Raw genomic sequence first — 25,782 nt, 5'->3', positions numbered from 1 at the left:
CCAACCTCGCGAGATTTGTTAGCCGGGCAAAGTCACCCGTCCAGCCACATCTCGCGAGGCCACGGTTCTATCGGCGGATCTGGGTTTACAGGGAAGATGGAGTATCCCGCGTTCGGTACGGTGCCGGCCACGGACAGCGGAGGGGTCCAGCCGTACAACAGCTCGGAGGAGCCGGAGGGTCGGGAACCGGACGGGCTGCGCTTCGACCGCGAGAGGGCGTGCCGCCTGTGGGAAGCAGTGTCCGGGGCCCAGCCAGTGGGGAGGGAGGAAGGTGAGTGAAAGAGGGAGGGTGGGGGTCTCGGAGGAAGGAGTCCCCTTGCCCGCCTGCCCATTTCGCGAGAGTGGCGGAAGCGCGAGGCTGGATTGCGGACCAGCCCCCGGCTCTGTGGTCCCACCCCCTGACTCCCGGCCCGCCCCCTGGCGTGACGCAGCCCGGACTCCCGAACTCGAGCAGACCTTCGGCCCAAGCACCGGGCATCGTAGGCCCGCTCCTGAAAATCAAGGCTCCTGCGTGCATATGGTCAGGGGCCTTCTCACGCTCAGCCCGCGGGTGTTTCTGCCCCGCCTTCCTCACCCACCAGAGCGCAGCTCTTCCCTGGCTCGTGGACTGTAGTCCCTATCCACACCTTCTGTGAGACCTACAGAACAATCCCGCCAGACTTTTAGCTTCCTCACCCTTTCTCCCTGATTTTCCATCGTCCCAGTCTCCAGGCTCCCCCACCCGTAATGTCTCTAGCCTCCTTTCTCTCATGCCCCAATTTCCAAGGGCTCTAGAAGGCCTTCTTCATACCCCCATGTTCCTGCTGGCCTTGGTGATGGAACCCTGGCTGACCCCCGTTTGTAGTTGTCTGGTCCCTACCCTTTTCTGAGATGGGGGCCAGGAACCTGAGAAAGCAGCTTTCCAGCTTGCTCTGCATTTTACTTAGCAGTGGGTAAGATGGACATAGAGGAGATGGAAAAAGCTGGCCTGACCTGGTTGTGTGACCCTCTTAACAGTCCTTAGAAAAGCTAGCTGCTTAACTACCCAAAAGAATACCAGCTTTCAGGGCTTCTGTGCTAATCCTGTCAAGTAATCTGCAGGGCAATCAGATTGCTCTAATGGTTTGTGCTTGCATGATAGACAAATCTTGAAAAGTTCAGTATGTTTACCTGTGAACTGATGCCCCCTGGAATAAAATGGAATTTTTTAAAATATGTTTTTATTGATTTAAGAGAGGAAGGGAGAGGGAGAGAGAGATGGAAACATCAATGATGAGAGAATCGTTGATTGGCTGCCTCCTGCACGCCCCCTACTGGGGATGGAGCCTGCAACCCTGGCATGTGCCCTCCACCGGAATCGAACTCAGGACCTTTCAGTCCGCAGGCCAACGCTCTGTCCACTGAGCCAAACCAGCTAAGGCTAAAATGGAATTTTTTTATCACAGCCAAGGACTGTATGTTTAAGTTTGGGGTGGTACACAGACCTATACCCTCGTGTATATATATACTTCTCCAGTTTAAAAACTAGTCTAGCCTGATTCCTAAATTATTATGTACAAATTTGTGCCCTCCCTCCCCCACCCCTAACCCCACAATTTTTCTCTCATTAATTTCACAAATGCCTGCTCTATTTCAAGACTGTTTGGGTGTCAGAGGTGAGGAAAAAACTGTTCTTGCCCTGAAGGGGCTTTTAGTCTGGCCCAGGAAGCAGCAGTTTTATTATAATGTAGTGGGTATAGTGAAGAGGAATGCCTAAGAGTTGGGTGCACACAAGAAGAGGAAGTGACCTTTGTCCTCAGAGGACATAGGACACAGCGACTGTGCATTGAAAAGTGAACTGTCTCTGTGTGTATTAATGTACGGTGTCACACCAGTTCATTTGCCTAGTCTCCACACCTCTACAATATTTATATGAGATCTAGGTAGATACCTATAACACCAGTTTCTACTCACATTATTGTTTTTCTCTTTGCACTTTCGTTGAGTTATAATTTACATATCATAAAATTCATCCATTGTAATTGTACCGAGAATTGGACTGTGACCACCCGGTTTGTAGGTTGACGCCCAACCACAGAGCCACGCCAGCCGGACCATTTTTAATTTTTTGAGGACCCTCCATATTGTTTTCCATGGTGATGGCACCAATCTGCATTCCTACCAACAGTACATGAGGGTTCCCTTTTCTCTACATCTTCACCAACACTTGTTTATTGATTTATTAATGATAGCCATTCTGACAAGTGTGAGGGGATATTTCAAAAAGAATGTTCTAGCCCTGGCTGGTGTGGCTCAGTCAGTTAAACATCCTCCCATGCACCAAAAGGTCACCTGTTCAATTCCTGGTCGGCGTGTTTACGGGAAGCAACCGATCCATGTTTCTCTCTCACATCTGTCTTTCTTTCTCTCTTTTCCCTCTCTCTTCCTCTCTGAAATCAATAAAAAGATACATATTTTTTAAAAGAATATTCTAATCTTTTAATAATTAAACCCCAATACAGTTTTCTACCCAATTCTATGTGTACCATTATACCAATGTAAATGTAAATAATTAGAAAATGCACCTGGCTGGTGTGGATCAGTTGAGCATCGACATATGAACCAGGAGGTTCAATTCCTGGTCAGGATATGTGCCCAGTAGGGTGCGTGCAAGAGGCAGTCGATCAGTGATTCTCATCATTGATGTTTCTATCTCTCCCACTCCCTTCCTCTCTGAAATCAATCAATAAATAAAAAGAAAAAGCTATTGATCTTTTAGTGGAGCAAATTTGAAGGTTGCTTTATTTTTTTTCTAATCTTTATTGTTAAAAGTATTACACAGGTCTTCCTTTTTCCCCATTAATCTCTTTCAGCCCGATCCTGTCCCTCCTGCCCCCCACGAAGGTTACTTCATTCTTAACTCCACAGAAAATGTTCCACAAATAATAAAAAGATACAAAATGTATGATTATAATGAATTTTTTAAAAGAACAGAAAATGATTTCCTTTTCAAGTCTTTCAATCCTTCCAGTTCTTTCAGGAAAGAAGTCTCAGTTGGGTGCTACCCTGTCTTAAGACCTCTCTTCCCAGTTGCTGCTCTCTTATTGTTCTCTTTAGGGAGAGCTCCAAGCCACTGTGCCAGTATCTGGCTAAAATTGTTTCATTTTTATTGCTACCTATTTAGTTTGTGATCTAAAGATTTCTTTTTAAAAGAATTTACTTGTACAGCATGGTGAATGTAGTTAATAACTGTATTGTATATTTGAAAGTTGCTAAGAGAGTGGGTCTGAAAAGTTTTCATAAAAAGAAAAATATTGTAACTGAGTGGTGATGGATGTTAACTAGGCTACACCTGAAATTAATATGTTATATGTCAATTATATCTCAGCTTAAAATTTTTTAAACAATTTATTTAGAAAATGAAGTTGGCTTACATAGAATTATAAAGTAATAGTATACACGATGCGAGAACATAGCATGAGTTATGAAAGCAGTAGGGAAAGAATGACTGAGGTTTGTCAAGATATAATAGCATGGCATTCCATTACTCAGTGCCTGCATTTGAGGCAGGGTTCAAAGACAATGCTGTTGAAGCAGATTTTTAACTCAAAGATTTTATTTTCCTCTCTATAGTGGAGCATATGATCCAGAAGAACCAGTGTCTCTTCACCAACACCCAGTGTAAGGTTTGCTGCGCCTTGCTCATTTCAGAATCTCAGAAGCTGGCACACTACCAGGTATGCCATAGTACCTTTAAAACTGCTCTACTTTCCAGACCTAGTTCCAAGCCCCCACTTCTCCCGACTTGCACTGTGAAGTGCAATTCCTTTTTAGCCACCCAGATGTTGCCTCCATGCATGTTGACTGTAACTTGAAGACTGACTTAATTTTCCCAAGTCCCATTTCTCTCATCTAAATCAGAATCATTATACAGTAGGTCCTCGGGTTACGTTGGAGATCTGTTCCTCCGGCGCGACGTAACATGATTTTAGTGGGAGCCCACCTACATAAGCACCTACATCACTCACATGGAGCACATACACAGCAGTAATGAAGTGAAACAGTAAAAAAAATTTAAAAGAACGATAATTCCTGACCTTTACTTGTGGTAAATAAATAATAAACAACATAAAGCACATATGTACATACGTCGAAATGACGGAACTTTTTTTTTTTTTCTAAATAAATGGGAGATGGCGACGTAACCACGAAACGACATACGTTGACGTAACCCGAGGGCTGCCTGTACTTATATCTTCCCTTGTAGCTTGTACAGTAGAAAGTATGAGCTTTGGCTTTAAATAGACCAGAGTTTGAATCACAGCTCTGCTACTCATTTTGGGCAAGAATCCTCAGTATCTTCAGCCTCTGTTTCCTCATCTATAACATAGAGATGATGCCCTAGCTGGTTTGGCTTAGTGGATAGAGCATTGGCCCACAGACCAAAGGGTCCCAGGTTCGATTCTAGTCAAGGGCATGTACCTCGGTTGCAGGCTCAATCCTCGTGGGGAAGGCAACCAATCAATGTGTCATTCTCACATCAATGTTTCTGTCTCTTTGTCTCTCCCCTCCCCCTTCCACTCTGTCTAAAAATCAATGGACAAAATATCCTCAGGTGAGGGTTAAACAAAACAAAAACAAGATAGAGATGATGATAATTTTCTCAAAGGTTGTTGTGAAGATTAGATTTGACAGCATGTAAAGTGCCTTGAGCAGAGTGGGAACTCAAAAGACTAGGTTTCTTCCCACACCCTCTCCTGCTTAAAAGTTTTATGAGGATGAATCAGGTGAAAATCTAGTGTTTTTTATTTCCTTAGATATGAATTGGCATTTGGCTATCTTTGATCTTTTTCCTGGGTTCTTACAGAGCAAAAAACATGCCAACAAAGTGAAGAGATACCTAGCAATCCATGGAATGGAGACATTAAAGGGGGAAATGAAGAAGCTAGACTCAGATCAGGTAATCCAGCTGCCATGTTGATACTGCTCGCTTCCTGATGAAGCTAGTAGACAGGTTGGTGTGGTAAAAAGAGCATGGGCTTTGAGTCTGACTTGGCTTCAAATTCCAGCCCTGTTGTGTGACTTGGGCAAATCTTATTACTTCTCTGAGCCTTGATTTCTTCCTTTATCAAAAAGAGGATGCTAATATCAACTATGTTTTAGGATTTTCCAAACTAAAATGAGGGAAAGAAAAAGACCCCACACAGAGCCTGGCACATAGCAGGAGCTTAGGAAATGGAGCCGTTGCTGTGTATTACCACCCAGTGGTTTGATGGAGTAGAACAAGAAGCTGCCTATTCACTACTTAAGGAACAAAGTGGAAGGAGGCCAGGCTGCTTTCTTGAGTTCAGGGAAAAGAGCTGAGCTCAGCACTTGAATATTTTGAGTCAATAAGTGGTAGGAACACCTTGTCAGATGCCTGCTCTGATAGAGATGTAAACACATTTGCTTTTTGGCTTAGAAATAATGTGGGAATTATGCTGAAACAACCCAAAATCCTCAGGGGTACTATAATTTTTGTTCCATAGGAGGCTGTGCAAACATCATGGGATAAGAAACTAGCACTAGCTCTACAACTTACTGGTTAGATGACTTTAGGTAAATCACTTAACCTCTGTGTACTTTATCCATAAAATGGAGATAATAATTTCTACCTCTTAAGGGTATCATAAGGTAAAATTTCAATTCCTAGTGTATACCCAGTGAATATAAAAACTATGCCTCCTATTAAGATTTGGAAGCGCCATGCTCATCCCTTCTCCAATTCACTAGACTGATCCCCTACTTGCCCTTCTTATAATTTAGAATTCCGAAAGTCAGGATCTAACCAATGCTACCTCAATAAGTTCAATAAAAATTAAAAGTAGCTCAGCCGGCATGGCTCATTGGTTGCGCATCAACCTATGAACCAGGAGGTCAAGGTTCGATTCCTGGTCAGGGCACATGCCTGGGTTGTAGGCTGGAACTCCAGTGTAGGACATGCAGGAGGCAGCCGATCTATGATCCTCTCTCATTATTGATGTTTCTATCTATCCTTCTCCCTCTCTAAAATCAATAAAAATAATACTTTTTAAAATAATAATAATAAATAGCCCTGGCCAATGTGGCTTAGTTGGTTGGGTGTCATCTCATGCCCTGAAGGGTTTCTGGTTCAATTCTCAGTCGGAGCACATGCCCGAGTTGCAGGCTCCATCCCCAGTAGGGAGCATACAGGAGATACCCAAAAGATGTTCCCTCTCACATTGATATTTCTCTCTCCCTCTCCCTTCCTCTCTCTCTTAAAAATCAATACACATTTTTTCTTTTAAAAAAAAGGAGCCTGACCAGTGTGGCTCAGTGGTTAAGCGTGTACCCATGAACCTGTAGGTTATGGTTCGGTTCCTGGTCAGGGCACAAGCCTGGATTCAGGTTGGATCCCCAGTAGGGGGCATGTAGGAAGCAGCTGATCGGTGGTTCTCTCTCATCATATCTCTCTCTCTCCCTCTCACTTCTTCTCTCTGAAATCAGTAAGAACTTTTTTTAAAAAAGAAAAAGAAAATCAAGATCAACTCTGTGACCCTGAGCAAGTCACTTCACCTCATTGTATTTCAGTTCCTTCAACTCGGGGTGGTCCAGTAGTTTCAAACAAGGTCACAGGCTGCTACCCCTCCCCCAATTAAAGAATTATTCAGCCCAAAATATTGATAGTGCCAAGGTTTAAAACGTTGTCTTGCCCTAGCCAATTTTGCTCAGTGGATAAAGTGTCAGCTGGCAGACCGAAGGGTCCCGGGTTCAGTTCTGGTCAAAGATACGTACCTTGGTTGCAGGCTCTTCCCCAGTCCCAGCCCTAGTTGGGCTCATGCAGGAGGCAAATATTCTATGTGTTTCTCTCACATCGATGTTTCTCTGTGTCTTTCCCTCTCTCACTCTTCCTAAAGAGTAATGGAAAAATATCCTTGGATAAGGATTAAACAAATAATAATAATAATCCTATGTAATAAAAGTAATATGCAAATCGACCAAATGGCGGAATGACAGGTCGCTATGACGCACACTGACCACCAGGGGGCAGACGCTCAATGCAGGAGCTGCCCCCTAGTGGTTAGTGCGCTCCCACAAGGGGAATGCTGCTCAGCCAGAAACCCTGAGCCAGGCTCAAGACTGGCAAGCACAACGGTAGTGGCACTGCTGGCTTAGGGGAGCACGCCTAAGCCAGCAATAGCCAGCACGCCTAAGCCAGCAGTCGGACATCCTCTGAGGGCTCCCAGAATGTAAGAGGGTGCAGGCTGGGCTGAGGGACCCCTCCCCCCCAGTGCACAAATTCTGTGCACCAGGCCTCTAGTAATAAAGATAAAACATTGTCTTGCCCTGACCAGTGTGGCTTGGTGATTAGAGCGTTGACCCAAGCACCAAAGGGTCACAGGTTTGATTCCCGGTCAAGGGCAGGTACCTGGGTTGCAGTTTGAGTCCCTGGCCCCAACATTTGAGAGGCAACCAATTAATATGTCTCTTTCACATTGATGTTTCTCCTCTCTCCCCCCTCCTCCCTTCCACTCTCTCTAAAAAGCAATGGAAAAATATCCTCAGGTGAGGATAACAAAAATAAATAAATAAATAAAATGTTGTGTTGCCTGGTAGTTCAGTTGGTTAGAGTGTAGTCCCGATACACCAAGTTTCCGGGTTTAATCTCCAGTCAAGGCGCATACAAGAATCAACCAATGAATGCATAAATAGGTGGAATAGCAAATTGATTCTCTCTCTCTTCCCCTCTCTCCCTTTCTCCCTCCCTCTCCCTCTCTCTCTCTCTCAAATCAATAAGTAAAAATTTTTAAAAATACAATGATCTACTAGTACTTGTTCAGTAAACCCTGAGCCTCTGCTGTGTGCCAGACTCCAGAAGATTGCTAAGGATAGGAAACAAAGTCAAACAGTCTATGCTGTCCATGTTGACAGAAAAGTCTCCCAAGCTATTACACTGTCAGCTTAGGGTTACAAGTGGCATGCTAAAGAGGTCTGTTTCATGCACTCTGGGAGTATGGAGGAGGAACAAAATTAATTTTTCCTGGAATAGTCACACAAAGTGGCTTGATAATTGTTTATTGAATAATTTTCTTGAGTAAAAGTCTCCCAGAAGATGTGATATTTAACCTGGGCCTTGAAGGCTAAGCGGATATATGCCAGGCAGAAAAGAAGTAAAGATCATTCTAAGTAGCAAGAATGGTCCACACAAAAAGTAAGAAATTAACAGAGCATAAAGTGGGGAATGGTGAGTAGAGCCTGGCATGAATTAGCTGGAGAAGAATCCAGAAAGGTAGGTTGGGGTAGTGTGCGAACGGGACCTTGAATACCCATTCTCCTGTGGGCAATGGGGAACCATTTTAGATATTCTGGCCGAGCAGTGACATGTTCAGACCTGTGTTCTTTCTCCCAACCAGAAGAGCAGCAGAAGCAAAGACAAGAACCAGTGCTGCCCCATCTGTAACATGACCTTTTCCTCCCCTGTCGTGGCCCAGTCGCACTACCTGGGGAAGACCCACGCAAAGAACTTAAAGCTGAAGCAGCAATCCACTAAGGTGGAAGGTACTGGTTTTCCTGAGTAGTGCTATATCGGGACCCCCTCACCCCCATCCTTAGGGCACTAATGCCAGGTGCTCCCAGAAACTCTCACTGAGGCCACAGACATGAAGAGGTTGAACTGCTTTTGGGAGCCCTTAAAAATATTAAAGTAGACTCAGCTTCATTGAAATGTAGCCTCAGAGTTGTACTCACCTAACCTCTATTTGGTTACATCAGTTTTTCTCTGTAGAAGCGTCTTAGCCCTGAGCTTTTGTTCTGACTAATAATTTGGGAGTGTCAAAGTCCTTCAGACCATGCACACCATGAGAGCATTCTGCTTCCTACCTCTCCCACTTAGATTTTTTTCCTCCCAGCATCCATCTGCCCTTATTATCATATGTTCCAAGTTGAAAGCTAAAACCTAGTCTTTTTTGTGTACTCAGGTCATGCCCTGCTCACTTCAATCTTCAAAGGTGCCTCTTCTCAAGACAGGGACTTGCCTTTCAAAGCTGAATACTTCAGTACTGTCACTATTGCCCCATAAGCTGAGTTTGCAACTGCTATGAATTTATTCCCAGTATAGTGACTTCTAAAGTAACCCCCTTTATCTTGTCACCACTGGGACCCTTGATTTCATTTCATTAACTCCTGACTTTCTGGGATTTTTTAACCTCTGTTAACTGCAGTTAGTCAAGAATGAAATTTCTTTGATCTTTATTTTTTCTTGGTAACTTTTGCTTCTCTCTTCATTTTGGATCAAGAAGTAGATTTTACTATCTATAATACTTACTATCCTTTTTTACATTATTGTATTATGAAAACAAGACAACAATGTTTTGGAAGGCTTTGAAGATAGAGTAAAAAAAAATTCACTTATAATACACCTTCTTATCACACTCAAATCTAGTTATTTGTGCTATAAACCTGAATAACTTTGAACTCACAGATGCCCAGGTTTAAATCCTAGGGCTGTTATTTACCATCTATATGACTTGACTTCTTCATGCCTGAGTTTCCTCACCTTCATAGGTTGTGAGGATGAAATAATATATATGGAACCTAGGACATAACAGATGCCCAGTAAATGACAGCTGCTATTTTTAGTAGTAGCACCATCATTAAAATAGCCAGTGAGTGGCATTCCCCACAACAAATGCAATAGTTGGGCAGGCATCTACCACCTGGAGCCTATTACTAATAATAATGGCTTTCGTTAAAGTCGGTGTTGGTACCATTCATGGCAACAAAAAAATACTAAACATTAGGCCAAGAGAAACCAGCTTAGGAACAGAACTTTATAAGATCACTCACTTATCTTTATATGGACTTATCTCTCCATAAATAGGAAAATTCCCTGGAATATGCCTAGTCCCAAGGATTTCATATTCTGGAAGTTATTTTCCATATCCACTTTTGGCCTTTGCTACATGCATGTATGTTTTTTTGTATAGTTGTAATTGTCATACATGTATCCTGCTTTTACTTTCAGTTTAAGCACATTTTCCTGTTATCATATGAGTTATTAGTATATTTCTGAAATTAAACATTTTTAATGTAAAAGTGATAGAAGCACATTGTAAAAAATATGGAAAATATAGATAAGTGGAAAGAAAAAGTACCCATAATTTTACCATTCAAAGGTAACCATTGTTAACATTTTATAGTACTGTTTATCCTGTTATCTTTTGCTCTGTGTGTGTGTGTGTGTGTGTGTGTATCTGTTTTATGTGTATCTAGATTGAATCCATGTATATGAACATATAAACATACAATACTTTAAATAATCTTGTTTTTATAAAAATTATGCATACTCATGAATAATTCTAGTTCAAACAATGCAAAAGGTACAAAGAAAAAAGTAAATTTTCACCCAAATTCTACCACCAAGAGGAAAACACTGTTAATATGTTGGTGACTTTCAAAATACCAGAACACACATATAAACCGTGTATGTGTCTTTTCACAATAATATAACTATATTGTGCGTGCAGTTTTCTTTTATACTCTTTTCATTTTAATTTAACATTTGTATTTCCTCATATTATTAAAAACTTTTTTATAAACATTTTTAATGACTAGAAGGCATCTCATCATATCACATTCAACCATTCCTCTAATGTTTTTCCCTCTCCCCTTCTTGGTATTTATAAATAACTCTATAACAAACATTAATATAGAATACTCTTTCCATATTTCAAGCTGTTTCTTGAGGGAAGATTCCCAGAGGTCTCATTTTTATTGGATGTCCATTAAGTAGTTCCTTTAACTTTACTTAAGCATTTGCCTCTGATGCTTCTCTTCAGTATCTTTTAAAAAATGACCTTTATATCAACCATTATCTCTTTTCTGATGTCAAAAATCTACATTCATTGTAGAAAAGTTGGAAAATACTGAAAAGCCCTTTTACTTTATGCTTTTGGTCTTTTTCCATACATCACCAGTATGTTTTGTTGCTTTACAGAATTGAGGACATAAGAAACAGATTTCTGTATAACCTTTTCTTTTTAACTCAGTACCACATGCTGAATATTTTCTCATATTATTAAATATTCTGCAACACGTATATTACTTTTCAAGTGACTTGCTGAAACAATGACCAGGACAAATCAATGGCCAGAGAAATTGAGATTCCCTATCCTGGAAAATCACTGGGAAAAGCCAGCAAGTTTCTTCTGGCTTGCTAAAAATCCTTAAAACTTCCCGCATTGAAGTGGTACCACGATGAAAGAGCCCCTCAGACATCTGTGAGTGCTGCTGAGCCCCACCCCTCCTCCACCATTGGTGGAGGTTCTAGCCCACATTTGTAAATCAGTGGTTACTAGATCCACACCATTCCAGCCACGAGGACTCATTAGTGAGTTATGGCATCTACTTTATAAGGCAGCAGCACGGCCTGCAGTCAGCATTCGGACACCTCTTGATCCACAGGAGGCTTACACATATGTCCATACCAGGCTCTGATTAACCGAATTCACTAACCAACGCCAGGGATTTTTTCTGAAGGTGAAAGCATGAACTGTAGCCTTCAGGTCCCCTTGCCACACTCTGGCAGCCTGGCAGAGCAAAGAGGGCATGGTGTCTAGGATCACACAGACCTTGGTTCCACTCACTAGCTGGGTGGTCTTTTGCAAGTCATTTGCTCTGTGAGCCCTAATTTTTCTCTGTAGTGCAGCAAAATGATATATACCTCATGGAGCAGTTCTGAGGACCAAGGGAGAAAATACTTGTACAAAGCACGTAATGACTAGTAAATGTCAATGTCATCCTCTTCTCTCCCCACCTTACCCCAGAAAGAAGTGTTCTGCAAAAAGCCTCCCAGTATAATTGCCTTTTGTAAATGACCCTGCAAGCCCTTAGACACTCAGTTTCTACATTTGTACATTGCCTCCCAGCTCTGTAACGGGGATACTATGAAGATGGGAATAAAACACCCACTTACTGTGAAGTTCTGGCGATTTCTGAAGGATAAAAAGACTGCAAGCATGTTCATCTCTAGTCTGTTGTCATTTACAACTTGATAGTAGAAGTGCAGAACCTCCTCAGAATGTGAGAAAATCAGGGTTCATGTGCCTAAAGTAGTTAAAGCTATTGAACAGAGTAGCTCCCCAAATCTTTGCAGTTTTCTTAATCAGAGAAGGCTTTCACTGTGTGATTCACCCTGGCAGGGCCCCCTGTGCAAGTGTGATTAACTAGTTACCAGCCTTCATTTGCATTCAGTATACTCAAAAGCCTGGCACCTTCTGGGTTTTTTCATTGTTTCTGTTTGAACTCTCTCACTGCAGCTCTGTCGAAACGCCTTACAAACCCTTTCCTTGTGGCCTCCACCTTAGCCTTACACCAGAATAGAGAGATGATAGACCCAGACAAGTTCTGCAGCCTCTGCCACGCAACTTTCAACGACCCTGCCATGGCTCATCAACATTATGTGGGCAAGAAACACAGGAAACAGGAGACCAAGCTCAAACTCATGGCACACTATGGGCGGCTGGCAGACCCTGCTGTCACCGACTCAGGTAAGGGAGCCCAGCTCACACCCATAGTTGAATCAGAGCTGGACCACCAAGGCTATGCTTTTCCTCCTTAGGTCTCTTAGGGCAGACAAGGCAAACTGAAATGCCTGCAGAAGCCAGATAGGAAGTTTAAATAAGGGAAAGAGCCTAGAGGTGATAGGTCAGCTAAAAAGTGCATGCCTGACTGAGCCAGCTCTATTCAATTATTACCAGTTTTTCACAAGAATCTAGAAGCCAGATTTGAATAAGAATTCTTATTTTTAAATGTGCAACTAAATTTTTAAAATGTTAAGTCCTGTGAGATTTGGGCCAGGGGCCACCAGTTTGCAACCTCTGATTTAAACTCCCTGTCACACACATTTTTTGTGCGAAGGCCTCAGCTGCTCCTGCCAGATTTTAGAGTGTCCTCAGGGCCCCTCCTTTCCCAGCAGTTGAGGCCTGCCTGTATTCCTAGGACAGTGATGGGCAACCTTTTGAGCTTGGTGTGTCAAACTTTGCCAAAAAACTGAGCATAACTCGGGTAGTGTGTCACTTTGAGGAAAAAACATTATTTTGCAAATGTTTCATCTTCAGGAGCAGCAAATTTTTCATCCTCGGCATGCGAAGGCGGCCGCATGTCATCAGAAATGGCTACGCGTGTCAGTGCTGACACGCATGTCATAGGTTCGCCATCACTGTCCTAGGATAACATGGTGAAGACCATTCTGACTGAGAATATTAGCTGCTCCCCTGACCTCAAGGTGCTCACTCATCAGCATCACAGGAATGAGCATTCACAAAAAGTTAGAAGCCCTTCCCATCACAGTAACTACTCACTGCCTATAGTAAGGGAGGGGAAGAGAAGAGAGATTAATTTCTCATTCAGCCAGTGATTATTTATTGAGCACCCAGTGTGTTTCTTCATTGAGGTACAGAAGTGACCAACACTGGCACAATTCCTGTCTCATGCAGCCGATGTGAACTTTTGTGTTGGTCCTCAGGGTTTCCTCCCTAGGCCAAGGAGATCCAGCACCAGATAGTCAATACTTGAGGCCCCATAGCATCCAGCTACCAACAACTTGGGCTCAGGGAAACTGATTCTCAGAGCCATCTGGGTTCTTCCCACAGTGCTGAAGAGGTGAACATATAGTTGTCTTAGATGTTCCAGACCACATATAGGCAAGGGGAGGGATCATGGCTCTCTAACAACCCTCCAAACCCGAAAGCACCATGCAGCACAGGCTGTCCTTGGGCAATACTGACACAAATGAGAAGGGTGCAAAGCAGTGGCTAAGAAGCAAAGTGGGCAGCTCTTGAGTGGGGTGCCAAGGATTGTTCCACCAATGCCATTGAAGGACCCTGCTTTATAAACCTGTTCAAAATTGGAGCCCTGGCCCATGTGGGTCAATTGGTTGGGCATTGTGCCCATGCACCAAAAGGTTGCTGGTTTGATTCCCCAGTCAGGGTTCATGCCTGGGTTGTGGGCTCGATCCCCAGTAGTAGGTGTATAGGAGGCAGCCAATCAATGTTCCACCCTCACATTAATGTTTTTCTTTCTCCTTCTCCCTTCCTCTCTCACTAAAAATCAATTTTAAAAAAAAATTAAGACTTAATTTGAAAGCGATCACTGGTATCTACTTACCATTCCCACATACAGGCAGTGCCTTCCCCTTTAATAGGATTAGTATCATGCTGAGGAATCTGGAAACCTCAGATCCAAGTTCCTTAGAACCCCACTTCATGACATACCAGACCAGATTTGAATATTTTGGCCTGTAACTGATAGGAACATATAGCATCCAGCTAGCATGACCCAGGGGTCTCTTGCAGCTGACCCTTTTTTGCTCCAGCTCCTGCTTCTCCTTTACTCGGCCCTGCCTTCCTCATTATCTCTTCTCTACTGGCAAGACACAGGCACGGCAATGTTTTGGGCTGCTTATCTTAACTTGTAGCCATTCTGTTCTTTTATCTCAAGCCAAAACCTCCCTTCTATACTCATACTCCTCCATTTGTCTAAATTACATATGTAATCCTAGAACTATAGCCTTGATCTTTTTTTCTTGCTTAAGGCATTTGCTTTAAAGGTCAGCCAAAGTCTTTCATGAAAACCTGGACAGAGGAGTAGGGGCGTCATGTGCCTCTTTATTTAATACTAGAGGCCCAGTGCATGGATTCGTGCACCAGTGGGGTCCCTTGGCTGGCCTGTGGGAATCGAGCCAAAACCGGCTCTTTGACATCGCCCAAGGGGTCCCAGATTGCGAGAGGGCAGTTCTCCGGTGACACAACCCGGAATTAGGCTCTCCTCTCTGGTTCCAGGTACATCACCCAAGAACTGCCACTGCCAAGTGAATGAAGCTTGGCAGCTCCTGCATTGAGCGTCTGCCCCCTGGTGGTCAGTGCACATCATAGCTACTGGCTGGTCGGCCGGTTGCTTAGGCTTTTATATATAGATATACATTATAATTTAATCCCACGGCATTCCTATAAATAGGCATGGTTTTCCAAATTCACAAATAAAAAGATGAGACTCAGAGTGATTTACTCAAGGACATATAGCTGATATGACCTGATGTTAATCAGACAACATCAGTATAGGTCTCTAGCTCTGTCTGGCTTCAAACCTTCCTTCTACCTCCAGCTCTGAATGTACTTAGCAGAAAGCTTTTTGGGTACAGGTTACCCGCAAAAGTACTGAGCCCACCCTGACCCTTCTTACTTTTAGTGTTGAACTAAGGTATGCAGGCAGTGACTTCAACTTTCTGCCTTAGCAAAGGATTGTTGATTTCTTTTCCCTGCTGGCTTCAATTCATTCGAAGATTGTTCATGCATTCCTTCCTTCATTCAGTCAGACATCCTACATTTACCAATGGCTGTGGTCATCCAGGCCTTAGGCTAGATGCTTTCACTTGTAGTTACCTGATTTAATCCTCACAACAATTCTGTTGTGCAGATTTTATTATCCCCATTTTATAAATGAAGACATTAGGATCAGAAAGATGAAGTGATTTGTCCTAGGCCCTACACTAGGCAATAGCAGAGCCAGCACTGAAACAGGTTAAGTTCTGTGTTAGGTCCAGAGAATAGTTTCCATGGGGCTCCTGGCAAGTGTCTCATGACGATTTGGGTCAAATGTGAGATGTCCAGGGATAGATACTCCAGGCTCACATTTTTTCATTTACCCAAGAACTAAAACCTGCATATCATTTCGGCAGCCAAATCCTTCCAGCCTCCAGAGCACTCAGCATCTCCTCCAGGTTACTGCAATCCTCTGCTTCACCTCATCACTTTCTTTCCCTACTTTCCCTTGTCTCCTACACAAAATAGGTCTGCTTCCTCTGCCCCATGCTGAACCCTCCGTTTATTCAACCCCTATACATAGGACAGTTTTCAGGTCTTATAAAATTCATATGTAGTCAAGAAATATTTCTTAATCTCTTTCTTAATACATGCCAGGCATTGTATATATGGTAGTAAATAACAGGTATTGTCCAAGTTCCATGAGACTACAGAGAAAATAGGCATTGAGCAAATAATAAGTGTGACAAGCTTTACAACAGGAAATAAATGGGATACTATAGAGTTAACCTAATATGAGGGAGCAGGGATCAAGGAAGGCTTTCCAGGGGGCGAGTGGGGGAGGGGGGGGATACATGGAGCAAAATGATGCTGTGGAGGTGAGCAAGTGTCCATTTATGGCATTGTGTGTTATATTAATGATTTGGGTTTTTATCCTAAAAGCACTGAGAAAACATTGACATTGACATATTTAATCATTGTTACAAAGTGGAGAATGGTTTAGAATAAGGGGGAAGGGTAGTGGGGAAAGAACAACCTTGAGGTAATTGTAGTAATTCATAGAGGAGAAGACAGGAATTTGGACTAAGATAGCAGTGGGGGAGGTAGAAATAGATGGATTTGAGATGTATTTATGAAGTAGAATTGTCAGACTTGGCCATTGAATGTGAGAGATGAAAGAAAAGGAATGGTCAAGGGTGGTGCCCAGATTTATTCTTAAGCATTTTGTTGGATAACCAGGTTTTGTCAGCTTGAGTTTAAGCTATCCATGAGAAGAAGATGTCGACGAGGCAGTTGGATATATAGGTCGAGACCTCAAACAAAGAGGTCTGAGTTAGAGATATTGTCATTTTAGTAGATCAGAAACTTAAATATTGGTAGTTCCATATATTTTAACCTAGTAAGTGGCAGTTGAAGTCTGGGGAATGACTGTGATTCCTTAAAGACGTTAGAGAGAGCCTCGCCAGTTTGGCTCAGTGGAAGAGTGTGGTCCCAAGGACTTGAAGGGTCCCAGGTTTTATTCTGGTCAAGGATATGTATCTCAGTTGCAGGCTCAATCCCAGGCTCTGGATGGGGCAGTGTGCTGGAGGCAGACAATCAATGTTTCTTTTTGTCTCTCCCCATCCCTTCCACTCTCTCTAAAAATCAATGGAAAAAGACCCTCTGGAATGCCACTATTAATGGTGGAAGTCAAACAGGAGTTAGCAAGAGAAGGAGCCACCAGAGGACAGAAAACAAGAGTGTGCATGCTGAAAGCTATGGGCGGGAGATGTTGAAGAACGGAGGAGTCACCAGTTCTCTCAGGAGCTGTTGAAAGCTCAAATAGGATGAGGCCTCATAAGCATCCATGTTGTCCATTAAATTTAGATATAAGGAAGCCACCATTGGCCTTGGAAAGGGTGTGCACATGCACATGTGTGTGCGCGCGCGTGTAAAGAAGGCTTAGCAGTAAAAAGAAGGAGATATAGGTGTTTTTCCAAATAAGCCAGATGTTCAAAAACCAGCTCTCGTGACTTATACTTTATGAAATTACATGGGTAAACCAAAATATCAAACATGTAAAATGAAAAGCTGATGATAATTACTGAACAAATATTGGGTTTTTTTAGAGCATCGATGAATTCTGCAATTTCCCAAATGACAATTTTAACTCTTATTTATTTTTTTAATCCTCGCCTGAGGACATGCTTATTTACTTATTTATTTATTTATTTTTTAGAGAGAGGGGAATGAGGAAGGGTGAGAGAGAGGAAAAGAAATATTGATGTGCTGAAACCGGTTTGGCTCAGTGGATAGAGTGTCGGCCTGTGGACTGAAGGGTCCCAGGTTCAATTCTGGTCAAGGGCATGTACCTTGGTTGTGGGCACATCCCCAGTGGGGGGTGTGCAGGAGGCAGCTGATTCATGTTTCTCTCTCATCGATGTTTCTAACTCTCTATTCCTCTCTCTTCCTCTCTGTAAAAAATCAATAAAATATTTTAAAAAAAGAAAAAGAAATATCGATGTGAGAAAGAAACATTGATAACTTGCCTTCCTTACACACCCTGGCTGGGGACTGAACCCACAATCTAGGCATGTATTCTGACCTTGAATTGAACCCACAACCTTTTGGTATACACTTCAACCAAACGGGTCACACTGACAGGGCTCAAATGACAATTTTGAATCTAGCTTACAGATTAGTGGATAATGTGTCAAATACCATTTTGCATCTAGTTTACAGATGCGTAGGTAGTGTGTTGAGATCTTGTACCTCACAAAGGAGATAGAAGAGTTGAGACACATGAAGAACAGGGGCTTCATGGCCAGAGGGAAAATCCCAGCTCTGACCCCAGGTCAACCACTTAACCTTCCTGGGTTTGATTCCGAATTTGAAAAATAGAGATAACCACCTATCTTGCACAATTGTTGTAAGAATCTAAGGCAGTGATGGGCAACCTTTTGAGCTTGTGTGTCAAACTTCGCCAAAAAACTGAGCATAACTCGGGTAGTGTGTCACTTTGAGGAAAAAACATTATTTCGCAAATGTTTCATCCTCGGCATGCGGCCGCCTCAGCGGCCACGTGTCATCAGAAATGGCTACGCGTGTCAGACACGCGTGTCATAGGTTCGCCATCACTGATCTAAAGACATATATTTCCAAAATTCTGGTGTGGTGCCTAGTGCTTAATAGATAATAAGAGTAGGCTATTATAATCTGGGTATCAGTGACTCTTAGCCACACCGACCCCAGGTCCCATTCTTGGCCTTGGGGCAGGGTAGTTCTACTAGTCCATTATGCATCTTTTCCATGTTAGTGTTGAGCCATGAGTTCTGGCCTTAAATGTCTAAAAAGGACCTGAATTCTGATTGCAGGAAGTTTCTCCTTAAGTGAAGAAACAAGGGAAACAGAGCTGGGACATTGGCTAGCTTATTTGAGTAGAGGAGATTGTTGGATTCTCAGAAGCTGCAGTTGCCATGAAAGGCTGCTTAAAAGATATTCGCCACCTCTTTGCCAGCATGATTCATGGAACCCATAAGAGTGAATCTATATATATAAAAGGCTAATAGGCTAAGTGTCCCTCCTACCACCTGACCGGTCACTATGACACACACTGACCACCAGGGGGAAGACGCTCAATGCAGGAGCTGCTGAGCTGCAGTGACTTGGCAGCAGCGGTTCTCGGGTGATGCACCCCAAAACCAGAGAGGAGGGAGCCTGATTCCTTGCGGGGCCGCGCGATTCCACCTTCGGCCATGGGTTATGTTGTTGCTGGGGCACTGTCGGCCCCAAATCTGGTTTACTGCACACTTGTGTTTGTGTTCCACACCCTGTGCGACAGCAACTTTGCAGAGTGCCCTCTCGCACTCTGGGACCCCTCAGGGGATGTTGGCGAGTCGGTTTCGGCCTGATCCCCCTCAGACCAGGCCGAAGTACCCCACCTACCAGAGGGACCCCACTCTGCAGATGCCTTTCAAACCACGACGCCACCCCAGGTGCAGCTGGCTGGGGAGGGGCCATGGAAGGTTGGCTCGAGGGCGAGTCCAGCTCCAGAGTATGTCCAGCCTGTCTTGCCCAGTCCCACCCTGCCAGCCACCTTCTAATTAATTTCCTTTCAATGTACACAAATCCGTGCACCAGGTCACTAGTAATAGTGATAAAAGCGTACATTTGTTGAACACTTACTGTGTGCCAAATGCTTTTATTTGAGTAATTACAATAACCTGATGAGGTTGATACCAACATTGACCTCATTTTATAGATAAGGAACCTGTTTCAGAGAAGCCTCACTTTTGCAAATGAGAAAACCAAACCTCAGAGAGATTAAGTAACTGGTCCTATAGGTAAGAAATGATAGAGACTTTTTATTGATAAGTATTATGGTTATGAGTTGTAATATAATTGGTTTATAATTGAGTAAAGCTGAGGATCAGAAAAGGGAAGGGAGTCAGCCAAGGTCATATGAAGACAGAGCCAGGAGTCCAGCCCATATTTTGGCTCCTGACCATATTTCTCTATTAGACAACGTGGAAAAAGACCACTTCGTCATCGGAGCAGCCCTGGTAGTGAGACAATGAGTCTGAGAGCCCAAAGGTAGAAAAACAGATTGATTTTCATAACAGGCATTTTCATTAATTACTGTTATTGCAAGCCCAAGGAGAGTGGCACCTTCCCAGAGACCTCTGGGCAAAGGGCATTCTTTTTTTTTCTTTTTAAGAACATCAAAGTTTAATACCTGCAAATGGGGAATTCACGTAGGCATGAAAACTCCTCCCACACAGGCACCATTCGTTGTATATGTCAGACATTTAGACAAAGAAGAATGGGGTCTTAGATTTCAGAAGTGAGGATGGGGGTTTCCACGAGTTGAGGAAGAGCTGCACACACGTGGCAGGAAAATTCCCATTAGGCGACTCGGAAACAGTGGGACCTGGGGTATCTGGCTAACAGGCACCCGCCTGAAGCCTTGTTCTACTTCCACACTTAATTCAGTTTAGGCGAAGGCGACATCCTCAGATCTCCCTGAAGCAGGTCTTTCTGAATCTCTTGGGCAGGAAAGTGGGGGAGAGTCAAAAGTTCTGTGTCTTTTGTTTCTTAATAAGCAGCTTAAAATCAATATCCCAAAAGCAGCTTCATGGTGGCAAAAAATGTGGTTCCCTTCAGTTGCGTTCCAGTGTTAGAACTTACCACATGAGAATGAAACAGTCGCAATTCTTGCTTCATCAGGGTCCCCCAATGGCAACTTAATAAATCCTTGTAGGGAGCCCAAACCGCCACAAAGGGCATTCTTAATGAGGCCACTTAGTACAGTCAAGGTGGAAAAGACAGTTATACCAAATGTTACCTCTTTGTTCTGTCAATCTTTTATTTACTCAACAGACACCTACTCTGGACCAGGTGAAACACTGGAACTGGGTGGCCCAAAGGGGAAAGAAGAGATTTCCATCTTCAGGGAGCACTTAGGCACATAGCATATGCCTCCTGAGCATTGAGGCCTTTGGGATTCTCATCATGGCCAGTCACCTGACCTCATCCCACCCCTCTGTCCTCAGAAGTACTAGTACATTTGCATGCACTATCAAAAGCAGCGGTCCCCAGGTCTCTTCTTATTGGATAACTAAGCATCTTGGCTTTTATGTGTGTTTCAGCCGGGAAGGGCTACCCATGCAAGACATGTAAGATAGTGCTGAACTCCATAGAACAGTACCAAGCTCATGTCAGCGGCTTCAAACACAAGAACCAGTGAGTAATCATTCTTTGAAGTTCAAGGTCTGCAGCAGGAGCTCTGGGCTGCTGAATCAGAACAAAGCCAGATACTCCTTGGCTAAAAGGGAATCCGGACAGCTTTTTCTCAGTCATTAGATCAGTTAACAGAAAGAAATATCTCCTCTGTAAGTTTTTCTCCCATCAGCTTCACCCTAGCTTTCTCCCCTCCTGGGATAAAGTTTTGGTAAAGAAGCATAGACAGTTTCCTTGGTGGTCTCCTAAGAGTACTTGAGGGGGAAAAGAGTACTTGGATTTCCTGGCCTGTAGCAATCTGACTAGAGAAGTCTTTTTTCACTTGTCTGAAGACCCTGTTCTTCACTACCATCAATTCTATGGCAAGAGCTCCCTCTACAGGTCATTACAAAGTATTACCAGGTTCTTTCATTCATTAATCAAAGGTTTATTGAACACCCTGAGTGGTAGCCCCAACAGATCCAACCCCTGCTCTCAAGACCTTACATTCTGATAGGAGACAAACATAAGTAAATAACCAATAATTACAAATTGTTATAAGTTCGTTTTAAAATACATATATATATATATATGTATATATATATATATATATATATATTATTGTTGATAGTATTACAGATATCTTCCATTTCCCCCTACCCTCCTCCCAGTCCCTACCTGGCCTCCCAGGTCTTCACTCCCCTATTACTAATATCCATGAGCTATGCATATAAGTATATAAATTCTTTGGTTTATCTCTTCTCATCCTGTGATAAGTTCTTTGAGGGAACAGAAGAACAGAGAGTTGGCTATTCATGGTACTCTTGAAAATGACTAACATTCTTTGAGCACCTGTTCTGTTATAGGCCATATGCCAAGTAGTTTCTCTCTCAGGTAATTCTTAAGCAACCCTTGGAGGAAGGGATTATTATTCTGATTTTACAGAGATAGCCAACCACCATTAAAAGTGAACCTCTTCCTTGCCGGCGTGTCTCAGTGGTTGAGCGTCGACCTATGAACCAGGTAGTCACAGTTCGATTCCTGGTCAGGGCACATGCCCGGGTTGTGGGCTCGATACCCAGTATTGGGTGTGCAAGAGGCAGCCAATCAGTGATTCTCTCATCATTGATATTTCTGTCTCTCCCTCTCTAAAATCAACAAAAATATGTATTTTTTTAAAAAGTGAACCTATGAGGCAGAGCCATAATTCAAACTGAGGCTTATCTGGCTTACAGCATGCTCCTTCAGGGCATCATGCTGACAGGGAGGTTATAGCACCACGTGAGATGAAGAGGCTAGGGTTTGGCCAGGGAGGGCCCTCATGTTATGTCCCGCCTCTCAGAAAGGAACTGTGTAGTATGGACAGTGTGCCACAACATAACCTTCTGAGGTAGAAATTATCCCCATTTTACAGATGAGGAAACTCATCTGTAAGTTTCAGGCAGGCAAGTCTGCTGAAATGATAACTTTGACTTCAGTATTTGGTTCTGCATTACTCACAGAGCCAAATGAATTAAAGGTGGTAGAAACAGAATGTTGGAGTCAAAAATGTCCTTGGTCCTCTCTACTCTGCTTTAAGTCTCCTCTCCCACACTGTAGGAGGTCTTTCTCTTTATTTGTAGATATGTTTTTAACTGGGAGGACTCTTGAGATTTCTCTTAGATATGGACTCGAAATAAGCTCCAGCAACCCAGCTTCAGGCTCTCTCCTGTTTCAGCAAGTCTGCAGCTTGTGACACCTTGACTGGTGGCAATTTCACAGACATTCTGGAGCCAGCCAGAGCCCTGTCCTGAGGCTACCCATACTTGAAAATGCTAGTGTTGTTTACTATTTTATTCCTATACTTTCCAGCTGTGTCACCTTGGGCAAGTCAGTAAACTACTCTGAGCCTCCAGTTCCTCTTCTGTAAGAGTATAGCTACAATCTCATCTAATTCAAAACAGCTCTGAATTAGGACCACTCTTTTACAACCCAAGGAAACGTGTCAGGTAGGTGAGGTGACTTGCCTAGGATACTTGGAGTTAAACCCAGGTTTCAAACCTCTTTGATTCCAAAGCCCATTCATTTTGCTCTGCCACTTCCAAATGGAGCCTCATTATCCCCACCTTCTGGGATGATGTGAGGGTTAGAGATAATGTAGTTCAAGTACCAATAAGGGGAGCTATTAGAGATAAGCTTTTATCCACTCAACAAATATTTATTGACACCTGTTATGTGCCAGGCCTTTTGATTTGGACACTGGGGCTACTGTAGGAATCAAAACCAATGTTGTTCCCTGATCCTTTGGATTCCCCTCTGGTAGTAGAAGCAAATTTATAAATAAATAAGATATCAGGTGATACTAGGTGACCAGAGAGTGCAATGGACAGTGACAGGAGAGCCACTGTAGATTCTGCGTGAGGGGGAGAATGGTCATTATGTACCATTCAGGTCCTGTGGGCCCTTTAGGCAGAATAAATGGTGTGCTATAGTGGGAAGACATGGACTGGGCTGCAATCCTGAATCTACACACTTAAAAGCTTACTATGGGCAGGTCACTTATACTTTCTGAACTTTAGTTTTCTCATATGTAAAATGGAGGTGCTATTCCCCACTCCTCCTTGCAAAATTGCCATGAGGATGAAATAGGATGCTGTAAGCAAAGCATCCATTATCGTGTGTAATATGTGTGGCCCTCCGTAAAAGAGAGCTGTCCTGTTTATCACTCCAAGGCCATAGAAGAGCTGACTACCATTAGAATAAGCAACTGGGGCACCATTACAACCACCAGAAACTGACCCTGTGCCTTTGTTCCTTCTCATATTACAGGTCACCAAAAACAATAGTATCATCTCTGGGCCAGATTCCAATGTAAAGACAACCCATTCGGAAAGACTCAACTACTTTGGAAGACTAGAGGTGTTTCTGTCCAGCACCCCAGGTTGAACCAGCCATGAGCCAGCCTCCTCCTGACTATGACCATGGTCAGCCCTTGGCTCCCTCTTCCTCCTTTCTTACATAGGCCTCAGGAACAGGCCACAGGCAGCCTCTGATTGGTTCAGGCAAACCCACCCATGTTCTTCCCCTTTGGAATGGGCCCTGAAAGTCAGGACAAAGAGGGACTTTTAGAGGACTTGGGTTCTCACAGGGTAGTAGTTTAGAGGATGGGATGGCCTTTCCCCTTCCCTGGCCCTTCTAGGCCATATGTCATGAGGCTCCAGTCCTGTATTTCCTCTGCAAGTCAGTTTTGGACCACTCCTTGCAACTAAACAACTGAGCTCTCCTGGGCTCTAGGCATCTCCAATGAAATATGGCACTTTCATGCCAGAGCTTGGCCTAGGCAGGAAAGGGCAGATGAAAATAGCTGCCACATGGAAGCTTAGAGATAATGTGACACTCACCCTCCCCCAAAATGTGCAGACTTTCCTAAGCCTGGGACCAGATGCTGGCCAGTTGTACAGGTTTCTGCCCACTGTGAAGTCTCCTCCTGGAGCAGTGCCGCAGTCCTGGCAGAGTGTTGCTGTCCCTCCTGCCCCTTCTCCACAGTTCCCGAATGGTGCTAAGGACCTGCAGCCGCTGGAGAAGGCCTCAGTACCTAGTGGGACCATGGAAAGGCTCCAGGGGGGCCTTTCCTCTGTGTCAGAGGTGCTCTGGCCCAGTTCATATGGGAAAGTCCCCATACGCAATTTTTCTTGATGGTTCTCGAGCCAGCCAGCTCAGAGATTCATTGCTGCTCATCGGCCTTCACTAGCCCTTTCCTTCCCCATGTGCAGCAGACCACCTGCCCAGGTTGCTGTGGTGCTACCCCTCCATCACCCACCAGGAGATTCCTGGGTGCCAGGTAAAGAAAGGAGGGCTGGTACAAGTTTCCACAGTGAAGAATCAGATGTTTCCCAGGCCCCAAACCTAGATTTCTCCAGCTCTGCCATGTTTTATGGCCTGGGACTTCACTGGGAGTATATTTTTCCTTCTATCTTTCAAGCAGGAATTCTAGGGAGTGGTACCATCAGAAACCCTCCTTCATTGGGCCAAAGAAGCCCCTATTCTACTCTCTGCCTGTGAAATGCCTTTAGTGTTGTGTGTGGGTATGTGCTTATGCTCCGTCTCTTGGTTACTGAAGCATCTAAATAAAGAATTTATCCCATGAGCCAGACTGCAACCTAACAGAACTAGGACTTGGGGCCATATTGCCATTGGGTCTAATATGTGTATCTTGATCCCTCACCCTTATCCCATTCATACTCCCACGGTCCTAAATACTGATCTTAGGAGTGAGGACAGAGAGAGGCATCCAAATTGTTTGGCAACCCTGAGGAAGTCTTCACGCATGCCCTAAATTCAATATAACCTCATCTACTCATTCACCTTCCCCTGTAATGGAGAGTCTCATGGAGGTCTTGAGAAAGTTTAAACTAGTAACCTGCTTTGCTTGAGAGGATTATTTTAGCTGCTATGCACAGAAAGAATGTAGGAGAGCAGGAAAGGACACAGAGGTCAAATGGAGCCTGTGTCCAATATGGCTCTTTCCAGGCTAACCCCTTCAGGGCAGAGACCTAGCCTTGTTCACCCCACTTCCCTAATGTACAGAGTGGTGTGTCATTAAGTGTTTCTTGGATGGATGGATGGATGGATGGATGGATGGATGGATGGATGGATGAATATGCATAAGGAGAAATGGCCCTGGTAATTATTGGGAGATCCTTTTCCATGACCCAGAAATGAGCTGAGAAAGGAGTATGATGGCTTCAGGAGTCCTTTGTCCAACCTTTGTTTCTGACGGTCAGATCTGAGGAAGGTGCTCACACAGCTTTAGCTCCCATTCTTCACT

At 43.7% G+C, this 25,782-nt stretch overlaps 1 protein-coding gene across 4 annotated transcripts; it reads left to right on the top strand.

The window, feature by feature from the left end:
• Window positions 1-45: 45 nt before the first annotated feature.
• ZNF346 (zinc finger protein 346) lies at window positions 46-23,901 on the top strand. 4 transcript variants are annotated; one of them, XM_054717784.1, is made up of 7 exons: window positions 46-271; window positions 3,592-3,695; window positions 4,826-4,918; window positions 8,373-8,517; window positions 12,324-12,506; window positions 20,906-20,999; window positions 23,784-23,901. In XM_054717784.1, exons 1-7 carry the CDS (start codon window positions 97-99, stop codon window positions 23,827-23,829), a joined length of 840 nt encoding a protein of 279 aa, XP_054573759.1. In that variant the 5' UTR covers window positions 46-96; the 3' UTR covers window positions 23,830-23,901. The 4 variants fall into 4 exon arrangements, with proteins under 4 accessions (XP_054573759.1, XP_028005389.2, XP_054573760.1 ...); XM_028149588.2 differs by having other exon boundaries at window positions 12,276-12,506; XM_054717785.1 differs by lacking the exon at window positions 4,826-4,918 and having other exon boundaries at window positions 12,276-12,506.
• The last annotated feature ends 1,881 nt before the right edge of the window (window positions 23,902-25,782 follow it).

This window comes from Eptesicus fuscus, chromosome 6 (genome assembly GCF_027574615.1).
Source record: "Eptesicus fuscus isolate TK198812 chromosome 6, DD_ASM_mEF_20220401, whole genome shotgun sequence".
NCBI classification, from domain to species: domain Eukaryota; kingdom Metazoa; phylum Chordata; class Mammalia; order Chiroptera; family Vespertilionidae; genus Eptesicus; species Eptesicus fuscus.
The sequence above is the reverse complement of the archived record's forward strand: the minus strand, read 5'-3'. Positions and strand labels throughout refer to the sequence as shown.